Consider the following 12,001-nt stretch of genomic DNA (forward strand, 5'->3'; position numbering starts at 1 on the left):
ATGACAAGTGTGGGATAGGGGGAGGAGGGGGTTGTAAGTTTTGCAAGATGTGTTATCACATTGATCATTCACAAACCTTACAAATGAGAGATCCTGCCACATTGTCTGCATTGCCCACTCTCATTGTGAAATGGCACTTGTTGTTTACAATGCTCCTCCCATAACATGTACTCAGTTCTGGATTCTTTGTGACATAATTTTGTGGAGATGCCATGTATGTCAGATATTGACATCACTGTGGATCCAGTAAGATAATGCAGTAATTGTCGCCAGTTACTCAAATACATACAGATATTCCTCCTGCAGTCCACATTGTTAAAAATGGAGACAAAGGCATTGGTAATTCAGATGCACATCAGCCAGCCAACAGAGTTTTTGGTAGATGCTAGCCAGGATTTGACAAAATCACTAAAGAGATTTGACCATGTTGCTAAGTACAACATGGAAGATGACATGTCTTGCTGATGTCTATATTTAGTTGGACTGTGCAGGCCAGCAGTGGTTGAGAAGAACAATGAAGAAATCAAGAGCTGGAAAAAATGTCAGGCAGAAATGAAGAAAACATTTGACAACTACCAGCAGCAGGTCTGCATAGTGAAGAACAGAGATGGGTTACACGAGTGATTTGCAAGCTTCTTCTTCTTCTTCTTCTTCTTCTTCTTCTTCTTCTTTTCTTTTTATCTGAGTATTCTACCAGCTGAAGTCTAGAAGTCTAGCACCTACTTTATCTGCAGCTGAGCATATGTGATCATTCTATTTCATATCCCTTCAAAGTGTTACAGTCAGGTATTTGTATGAGTTAACCATTCCAACTGTGGCTCATTGATATTATTGTTGTAGTATACTTTCTTGTGAAGTGCACAGTTTCACACATCTGAATGTTTAATGCAATTGACCAATCTTTTAACCACTTTGAAATCTAATCCATATCTGGCTGAATATTTGTGTAGCTTCATTCGGACTGTACTTCATCTATGAAAAGTTGGATTACTGTTTTTATTGTCTGCAAGGTCATTATATACAATATGAACAGAAAGGGTCCCAACACACTTCCCCGTGCCTGAACTTACTCCTACATAATTTGATGAGATTCCATTTGAGGTAATATGCTCCATACTCCTAGTAAGAAATCCTCAGCCCAGTCACAAATTTTTCTTTATATCCCATATGATTGTACTTTTGATAATAAGTTTAGGCCTGGTACTGAGCCTAGAAATACTACCTACCGGACTGCCTTGGTAGAGGGCATTCTGGATACCATGTGAGAAAAATGTGAGTCGGGTTTCACATGATTGAGGTTTTTGGAATCCATGTTAGTATGGAGGAAGTTATTCTGTTAGAGATACCTCTTAAATTTCAGCTCAGAATGTGTTCTAGGATTCTAAAACTAAAAAGTGTCAAGAAAATAAGTCAACAGTCTCGTTGATCACTTCTGCTACCTTTCTTGTAGATGGGTGTGACCTGGACTTCATTTTAATTTCACCTCTACTCACACTAGAAAAATTAACACTCACCCTTTCTGCTTAACTGTGGTACATATAATTCTTAGTTATTAACTCTTTATCTTCTCAATACAATTATTTTGAGCAACTTTGACAAAAGTTGTAATGTGAAGCCAGGGCAGTCGGCGTGGGTATTGCAAAGTGTTGCTCTTGTAAGTAGTTTCTATGGGAAAGCGACAAATGACATGTAGAGCCCTAGTACATACCTTGACACACTTCATCTGAGAACCTGTAATCAAGGTTCGACTTCCATGTAATTCGCAGAAGATAACACTCAGTGGTGTGACTGATGGAGAAGTACGATTTGAGTGAAGGGCCAGTCATTTCAGATGTGCTGTTCATCTTGCACTCTGCTCTGCAGCCTACACACGAGATATGACACCATCAGTCACACTGAAGAGTTCATGCAATGCTGTATAAGAATGCAAATGAGTTACCTTATCACAGAAATTGCAGTTTTTGTTGTACTGAATTGCCATTTCTATTGGGAAATGCTATGTTCCGAGATAAGTTTCTTTGTAAATGAAGTGTCTGGTGCACAAAATAGTGGCAGCTGAATGTTTACCCAGAATTTGATGAGATCTGATATTATTACAGAACACACCATGAACACTGGGCACTGTGTCAACATTATTGTAGAGCACTTGTGTTCTTTCACGACTAATGTCTTCCCTTCCAAATATGACTTTTCCAGCTGTAGCACAAGGCTGACAGGGCTTACTGGCCCTCGAATATATGTTTCAGTTGATTTCCTGCCACGGTACTGGTCCTACCAAATACATTGTGAATGTCATCGATGGGCCATAAAATTAGGACTGTCCACCTCGTATTGTCAGTCCACAATCTGCAACCTATGAAAGTACTTTAATGAGCCAAGGCAGGGATTATGTAAGTTCTTGGTATTCAGTTCTGTAGTGCATGTAGTTGACTATATTTTGCATGGTTGCCAACTATTAAGGATTGTCCATAACTGTTATGGATTTATCATCTACAGAGTTACAGGAAGTTACTAAAAGTTATGGGAATACACTTTTACAATTTGATGTTTTAAAAAACTGAAAAAGGTACTGTTTACATTTTGCTAATTATATGGTACCAAAATGTTTTGTAGATTATAATAATCTCCTTCCTGAGTACGCAGTAAACAAGTCTATGAATGATTTTTACCCACAGCTTACCAAAGACACATTTACACATGAGTTCAAAACGTGTTCTGGAAAAGTGTTTGGAACGTTGTTCATTCCTAGTACTGGTACATTTTCAGCATGTTGTCAACATATTGGCAACACAAAACCAGTGTTCCACTGGTCTGTCACTGCAGATCAAAGGAACATTTGTCACACGCTACGAAACACAAGAGTGCTCATGGAGTCTTCAGAGTGAGTCATAGGTATCAAAATATTAAAGAGAACCAAGACTTCCTACAAAAAAAATCTGTGTTGCTTCACGTTGATGTAGATAAAAAAATCTCTCTCATTTCCCAACATTGCAGCAGTAACAATAACTATGACAGCGGGATTCGTTATCTGACTTTGGAAAAATTTGCCATCGGCAAGTTATATGACCTGCCGCTGTATGAAAAGCATCCTTTGGTGGATGTGTGAGTGACATTGTGGTTGAAGAAATTTTCTTTATTGAAAATGATAATTCAGATTAATTTTAATATGAAAATAATAGTAAATATATGATAAATTAAATATATCTTCTTTACGTAGGATGAGAAAAGTCTGAAATAAATTGTTTAAAGGCCTAAATCAGGCTTCTAATATTTAAAATTCTTCATTGAGAGGGAGAGGAGGAGACCCACCTCCATATTTCCATATTTGTCATGTGATTACTAACAACCTCTTCCAAGGTTGGCAGCAATGACTTTGTGGCAGCATCTGACCCATGGTTGGCTTGCTCAGAGTCCTTGTGGTGCAACAATATTTATTCAACAAATTATTGAGTGGTATACAGCCTTGCTAAATATTGATGTCTCCGAGAAAGTTCAAGAAGTTATAAAGCTGAAGAAGTACTCCATTAACTTTATCTGATGCACTGAATTAAAGTTACTTGCAGTGTGTGTACCAGTGATTAGGAAGCCAAATGTTTGACACCATTGTGTACTATCATTGGCAGTCAAGTAGAAGTGGTTGTTGGAGCGGGGAGGGGGTCAGAATCATGTATGTGTAATTCCTTGCTGTTGCAACGTGTCTAACGGTATGCTTTGAGCACCAAGTATTAAATATGCAGTTTAAATAATTTGAGTTTGGGCAAAGGAGGGAGGGGTGGTAAGTTGGGAACTTTGTTGTGTAGAAAATGCATCGCAGCACAGCTGGTGTATTCCACTGGACAATTGAGTAGCAATATGATTTTGATACAATGGACTGAGCAGTGTCAGATTAAAAGTCATGCATGCTGCAGTAAACTACATGTTGTGTGTTTAGTTTACACCTTTATTAGTGTTGATCACATGCTGCATTTTAACATATTTGTGCAGGTGGTCTTGCGTGGAGCTCTTCCGCCCATTACTCGAAGCAGACACACACAACTGTCAGCTGAGCCAGGCCTTGGCAGCCCACCTAATCCAGCAGATGCCACGCTTTACCCCCTATGTGAAGCTGCAACTACTGCTCCATGTTTTCTTACCTGCATTTGTAAACATTAAGCAACGTTTCCTCGAACATCGCATGGAGGCTGACAAGTGAGTATTACAAGCACACTGCATTAGTTTAGTGGAGAATCTGTCAGTTTTCTGGTTGTTGTTTATTGTAGTGTTGGAGTAGTCATAAATCTTGGGGACTGCCTACAGAGATAATATAACACTGCTTTTTCATCTGTGATCATGATCATTATGATCACCATAACCATCATCTTACACCACTTTACAACAGTAAAACCAGCAACATCGAAACCACATTGGTCTCGCAGTATTCACAAATTTATCCTGGAAAAGAATAATTCTTTGGTGCTTTGGCATAAACTCTTATTCTTATAAATGAAAGTGGGGAATTGACTCACATTGTGTTAAGTTGGCAAGGGTCTGTGTGAAAAATTAAAACTGTATCCCAAAAAATCGTGATATTGTGAAGTCTGTGGACTTTTTGAGATATGAAAATGGTATGCTACTGTATTTTTACAATATTTTAAATGGGTTAAAACCACAGTAACTAAAATTTGAAGAACACAAATACTTGAAACTTAATAGTGACACATTCTGTAGAGCAGTACTTCCTCATCTCAAACATGTTTCACTGCAATAGGATGTGTTATAATTGACAGTGAGCACAGAGTCAAATTTGTTTCTCAGGATGAATGGTCTGCAGGAATGGACATATACAAATAAGTTACTGACACATTTGGTACCAATTGATTTACCAGTTAATAATGCATCAAGTTAAAAGAGGCACATGAAAGAAACAAAGTTATTTGTTTCAGTTGTGCATATGAGATATTATTATAGTTTAAAACAAAGATCTGTTCATCATGGTTAACGGTCACAGTATGTAGTTAAATTGCAGATGTTCCATTTTAAGTCTCAGTCCACCGTTTCACTATCATTTGTTCTGCTTGAAGTGACATTTTGGGCGGACAAAACCCAAGCTACAAAACGTGGTCAAAAAGTTCCTGTTCAAAGGACATACAGTCCAGAACTGTTATGCCAATCAGGCAAAACTGTCATGAGTATTGAGACAATCATCCCACCTATGCACTGATGAGATATCCATTTGGTAAAACATGTGTCCTGTTGCATGAAGAAGTAAGTAACTGCGTGCTGCTCACTGTTATCCAACAGGAATCATTGACCCTTCAAGGCCTCTTTTAAGGAACCAAAGGCACGATAATCCCAAAGGGAGAGATGAGGACTATATGTTGGTTGCTGAAGTGTCTCCCACTTGAGTTGGCACAGCTTCTGCATTACAGTATTTGCAATATGAGGACATGCAATATCATGAAGCAGCAGCACCCTCTGTTGCACTATTCCACAACGGTGGTTTTCAACAGACATACTGCTCTGCAGAGATTTCCATTCACTGATGTATGTCTCTAGTGTTTATCCTCTGGCGGACAAGAAAAGAATAACAGTATGTTGGCTGTGTTTGGGCGGTTTACTTACAAAGTCACTATAGTTCACATTTCTACATTTACCACATGCACATGGTAAGATACGAATGTGATACTAATCCCTTGCTACATGTCGGTATTTATATACCTGCATTGCAATTGTGTTAGATAGCATAAATGCTGCAGCAATGCTCTCAAGCAGAAACATTTTGATCACCCTTATACCTCTGCAATTTTTCAACTTAATGAAGCAGATATGACCAGGTTCCTTGGAAGAGAAAGAAGAGGGAAAATAAGCAAATGAATAAATTAGAGATGGCTGCAATTTGCCTATCATGTCTTTGCATGTGTGTTTGTCCCACTTCATCCACTTATGTTGACTGTCTGGTGTTGAACAAGCTCAAATATTGTCATATTGGGGAGCTTGTTTGTAACTGGTTTTCATCCTGTTTACCAAAGAAGGTGTAGAGTATTGCATTAAAAGCCCCAGGAAGTATACGCAATGAAACAGTGTCTTCAGAATGGGGAATCAACATGACAGTTGTACCACAGAAATCAATATTGGGTCCTCTCTTATTCTCCAACCATAGAGTGATGACACCATGAACTTAGTGTGCATTGAATGTACACTGACTCTACAGGACCGGCTGCACTGGTTATATTATGATGCAGATGAATACACCAATCCATGTGTTGGCTACCACTGGCCAGGATGATATGCTGCTTGATCATTGGCCTTCCATGTAATGAGATGTCATATGACAGATGACTGACATCTACACAAAGTGTGTCAGTGTATTTCTGTCACCCGTCGTGCTCTCTTGGGGTGGGGGGAGGGTGGGGGGGGGGCTGATGTCAGCTGATGTCAGCTTTGCCAAACGGTGACGCCTGCTGATTATGCAACGAATGACACCACACTGTTCAAAGGGATATCATCTCACAGGCACCAGAGGGCCTAACAGAAGCAGAAATAGCTCTTTTTGTGGATGATACAAGTGTTACTATCAAGCCTAACACAGAAAATCCAGCGCTTGAAAATAATAATTTTTTTTAAATTAATAATTGTTTCTCTGCAAATGGACTGACTCTGAATGAAGATAAGAGACAGTACCTTCAATTCATTACTGCACAAGGCTCGATCACTCCATTAGAAATAATTCCCTAGAATAAATCAATAAACAAAACTGAGTGTTCAGAATACATGGGTGTTTATTTTGATAAAGACCTGCAAAGGAGGAGGAATGTTACAGATCTTAAACATATAAGCTCGGCAGTGCACGCATTTTGAGTAATATCAGGTTTTGGAGATAAAAGTGCCAAAACATTGACCACTTTTCCCGTTTTCATTCACTAATGTCTTGTGTTATCCTATGGGGTATCTCATCACTGAGGGAAAAAATGTTTCTCTTGTCCACTCTAAAAGCTCTTGTTGGACATACTGGCAGCAACCTCACAATATGTTTACTCTCTTATGAAGTTTGTTGTCAATCATCAATCAAAGATTGAAAACAACAGTAACATTTGTAAATACAATCTTTGAAGAGAAATGACTTATTGCATCCATAACTCAACTGTAGGGAGGCACACAGAGGAGTGAGGTATTCAGTTATAAAAACCTTTCTCCATCTAGCCAGTGAAATATTAGCTTAAGTCAGTCTTGTAAATGGTCAGCAGGTTGCCATATTTTTCATGAAGAAAATGTACTGTAACTGTATGATTGACTCATTGCACATCATACTAAAAGGTCACAATTGATTGATGAAACAGCAGTGGTTATTTGGACTATAGATACCAATGAATACAAACTATGCAAAGCTGTACCAGAGCTGTGGTGAAGCAGAAATGTTGCAAAAGTCAACACACTTTATGTCCAGATGCTGTCACAATTCCTTCAGTGTTTGAAGCAATCCGCAATAGGCGTACGACAACTCTATCTGAGCGTCACTGGATGCAGATGTGGATGGGCGTGTGGGCAGCACACTACTCTCCCAGTCATTGTTAGTATTTGTGACTAGAGCCACTACTTCTTAATAAAGTAGCTCCTCAATTGGTCCTGCAAGGCCTGAGTGCGCACTACTTACCGACAGCACTCAGCAGACTCAGACAGTCACCTATCCAAGCACCAGCCAAGCCTGACAGTGCTTAACTTTGACGATTTGATGGGAACTGGTATTACTACTGCAGCAAGGCTGTTGTCCTAGGGATATGAAAGACCATCCATTAATTGTTCTCCATGGAAATGACAATATAACGATCTCGTACGATATTGTGTATTTCACATTACACAAAGACTTGCAAATAAGAATACTGTTTTTAACCGATGTTGAAATTGTTTTATTTCATCTGTAAAAACTCGCAAAAAAAGCATTCGAAAACAATATTTGTGAGGACTTAATTGCAGCCCAAAAACTTTCACCTTGAATCATTACTTCAGTAATCATTTCTTGCACACCATGGTCAAGGTAGCAGCTGGATTTTGATTGAGCTGAGTGAGATGATGTGAAGTGAGAGGTGTGGGTAGAGAGGTGTGTGTGTGGGGGGGGAGGGGTTAACGGTGAGGGGAGGTTGTACTGGACTCGTGCTCAGGACGACAGTGGTTCAAATTGCCGAACAGTCATTGAGATGTAGGTTTTCCAAGATTTCTGTAAACTGCTGAACACGAATTCCGAAATGCTGCCTTTGAAAGGGTGTGGCTTATTTCGTTCCCCAGTCTGAATTTGTGCTCCATCTCTAATGACCTCTTCATTGACAGGATGTTGACCTAATTTTCTTTCTTTCCAGTCCTGGTTGAAGAGCACTCAGAAACCAAAGTTATGTTTGCCAGTCTGGAAAAATTAAATTTCAGTGTATTAATATTGTCAGCTTGTACCAAATGGTTGACATAATAACAGGCAAGTTATGATGCCCAGTGGGTATATAAAAAGATAAGTGAATTATCAACACACTGTTCAAGATTTTCACGCAAAGGCTGACCATTCGCTATATGAAAGCACCAGCTCTTGGCAGTCAAACTGCACAGACGGCAGTGCAGATGGCTGCCTCGTTTTCCCTCCTCCCTCCTCTTTGGTCACCTGGACCTCAACAGAGAAGACTCTGCCACTGCAACAGGAGGGTTGTTTGAGATACAGGGCATGCATTTACCTATGAAAGTTTAAGTTTACATTTATGTTTATCTATGTGGCCAATGTCTGCCAGCCATGGTCAGGTGGCCACTCCATGTCGGACTGCATCAGTGTTGTCTGTGGCCATGTGAATATCACACCTCATCTGTATCAGTGGAGGCTGCCCTGTCACTCTACATTCAGTATGAATCACTGCTGCCATATGAATCTTGTCGATAATAATTGATGTGGAATCCAGCCATTTGTGGATGGTGGATGACACTTTCTTCTACATTGCACGACTGTTACAATCTGTAGACAAATTTACTTTTGAACATAGCTTTTTACGAAGACAGAAAGAAGCAAAGAAATGAGGTCTCAAACTAGTTGCTGTTTACTTCCAAATAGATTGTACAAAAATCTATATAATCACAATGCACAAACTTTAAGCAGTGGCCCCGGTAGTGCTCCTGCTTTGGGATCTGATTGACTGCAGGTGCTACATCACTATTACAGTCATTCTTATGAACTCTAATCTAAGACTGAGCTGGAAGATTGGTTCATTTCTTTACTTATTCTTTCATATCTACCCATCAAATTTGATATTCTTCTCACTTCATACAGAAATTTGTTATTTTTTGTGGCTGTAATTTGTCAGTGAGCACATCTCAACACCAAGTTTTCTATTCTTATATTACTTCTCTACCACTTTGTGAGCATTTTAATTTGGACACATGATGAAGGTGTATATTGGAAAACAGATGTGTAGCCAAACAGGAGGCAATATTTATCTTGGTTTTTACTGTATACCAGTGCCTGTCACAGTCACCCATGTTGACTCGTGCACAGATTATTGGAAACTGTTGCAGTTCTTTTGATACAAATCACTTTCCAGGATACTCCTTGGGTCCTGCCTTTCGGCACTCCTGGTACTGCTTGGCTGCAGTGAGGAACTTTCACAAGAGTTTTCAAGAAAGAAAGGCATTGACCACATCCGTGACTTGATCTCAGAGTCGCCATTTGTGCACATCTGCTGTTCTCTCCTTGAAGTAACTGCTACCGTGGACATTTGGTGTATCAGTTGTGAGGCTGAAGTGAGTTTATGTTTATATACTCTATTCATTTTTGAAGAATAATTCAAAAGTGGCATAGTCCAGCAATGAGGTTAATTTAAGAAAATGTATATTTCACTATAATTGTCGATTTTGAAAGTAAATGTTTCATTTTGAATATTTTAAAGTTATTTCATCATCCTGCTTGTACTTTGTTGTTAAATATTCTGAATGAACAACAGTCCATAGCTCTGATATTCAAGGTGTACCTGAAAAGTAAGCAGATGCAGCTATCTGCAGTAATCAACTCACAATAGCATATTTTTGTGCACCGATAAGTGTTGACAAGTAGTGAGAGTGCCTCATGTTGTCGTTGTATTCTCTTTACTTGGCAAAAAGTTAAATGGTTATAGAAACAAATGATTCTGTTGTATGTCGCGTAAGGTCAGTGGTTCAATTTCTCAATGTAACAGGATGTAATACGACAGAAATTCATGATGAATTATGTGGACTTGTTTGTAGAGGCTAAGTTGCTATCCACACAATATCAGTATTCAAACTCATGAAAATTAAAAAGATAAGACAAATGCAATGTGCACAGAAAATTATGGTAACAATGTTTTTGGGATTGCACTTGATGTTTACCGCAAAAGGGGAATTTTTATTACATCTGAGATGTGCTGTTAAATATCTACACACAGACCCATGCTATCTGGAAATGATAATGGAAAATGAAATCTGGAAAATCCTTGACAGTCTTGATACCTGGATTCTTGACAGTGCTCACCTACTCAGTGTAGTGCCCAGTCTCCACAGACTTGTAATCTAAGGAGGTAAATCTTTGATTATTTTCCTTACAGCCAAGATTTCATGTCCAGTGATAATCATCTCCCCTGTGTTTCAAGAAATAGTTTGCTTTTGGATGTTTTGTGGGTCATGAAAATTAATACCTGTTCTGACTCAAGTGAAATTCCACTCACTTATGTTTTGTAGTTGGAACTTAAGAAAGCTAGTGCAGTGATACCAGAATAGATTGGAGAATAATGAAGCCAGTGAAAAGAGAGAGAGAGAGAGAGAGAGAGAGAGAGAGAGAGAGAGAGAGAGGGAGGGAGAGGGAGAGAGAGGGGGGGGGGAGTGAGCAGGAGGTATATGTGTGGGTCTTAGCAATATGTTTTGATTTGCATGTTAAGTGAGCTTCTCTAGCAAACTGGCCCCTTATTTTCCTTTATAAGTTGTAGATGACAAAGTGTAATGTTTTCTGTTATCAATTAACCTATTACATATCATTTTCACTGTTCTATCTGCAGTCTTCAGTGGAGTATAAAGAGTGTAGTTGGTAGGAAAAACTTGCATACAGGTAGTGACTGCCCAAAAAGTAAATTGTTATTGTGTTCATACATACGAGTTTAAATGCAGAAATACAGTAGTTAAACAATGGAAAATATGGAATGGAGTAAGGACATTATGAGGAGGATAGATTACTGCTCACCAGATAGAGGATGTGGTGAGTGACAGACAGGCACAAAGAAAAAGACTGCTATATATCACTGAACTATTGAAATAAAACATTCATCAGATATAGAAAAAGCAAAACTCTCACACATTCAAACAGGCACGACTCTTACAGACATGGCCATTGTTGTCCCCCGAGTCAAAGGCCAGACTGGGACTGTGGTGACCAGTCATCTTTGCCGGCTAATGGGAGTACAGAAAAGGCATGGAGAGGGGATGGGAAGGGATAGGAGCATGGGGATTGGGTGTATGCTAGTGTTGCCTGTGGCAATGTGCAGGGATGTAGTGGGGACAGAATAGGGCTGCTAGGTGCTCCATTGGGAGGCTGTGCAGGAGGGTGGGAGGGGGGGATCAAGCAAAGGGGAAGGTAGAGAAGGGAAAGGACTATGCAGGTATACTAGCAGAATAGATGGCATGTGTAGGACTGGAGTGAGAGCAGGGAAGGGGATAGGCTGGCAGAGAAAAGGTTTAAGCCAGATGGTGTACAGGAATGAAGTTTCCATCTGCATAATTCAGAAAAGTTGTTGTGACGAATCCAGATGGCACAGGCTGTCAGTCAGTCACTGAAGTCAAGAACATCATGTTGGGTGACGTATTCACCAATTTGGTGGTCCAGCTGTCTCTGGGACACTGTTTGATGATAGTGACTCGTATGGACAGACAACTGGTTAGTTGTCATGACCACATAGAAAGTGGCACAGTGGTTGCAGTGAAGTTAACAGGTCACATTGCTGCTTTCACAGGTGGCCCAGCTTTTGATAGGGTAGGAGATGTCTGTGACAGGACT

The 12,001-nt window shown here is 39.6% G+C and overlaps 1 protein-coding gene across 1 annotated transcript in view; it reads left to right on the forward strand.

Annotated features, from left to right (window-relative positions):
• Positions 1–12,001, forward strand: part of LOC126092689 (uncharacterized) — a 134,002-nt gene that overhangs the window by 66,845 nt on the left and 55,156 nt on the right. The window contains exons 7-8 of the mRNA XM_049908412.1: positions 3,985–4,188; positions 9,546–9,744. Coding sequence (XP_049764369.1) covers positions 3,985–4,188; positions 9,546–9,744 — 403 coding nt within the window. The remainder of the gene's footprint in view (positions 1–3,984; positions 4,189–9,545; positions 9,745–12,001) is intronic.

This window comes from Schistocerca cancellata, chromosome 7 (assembly GCF_023864275.1).
Source record: "Schistocerca cancellata isolate TAMUIC-IGC-003103 chromosome 7, iqSchCanc2.1, whole genome shotgun sequence".
NCBI classification, from domain to species: Eukaryota; Metazoa; Arthropoda; class Insecta; order Orthoptera; family Acrididae; genus Schistocerca; species Schistocerca cancellata.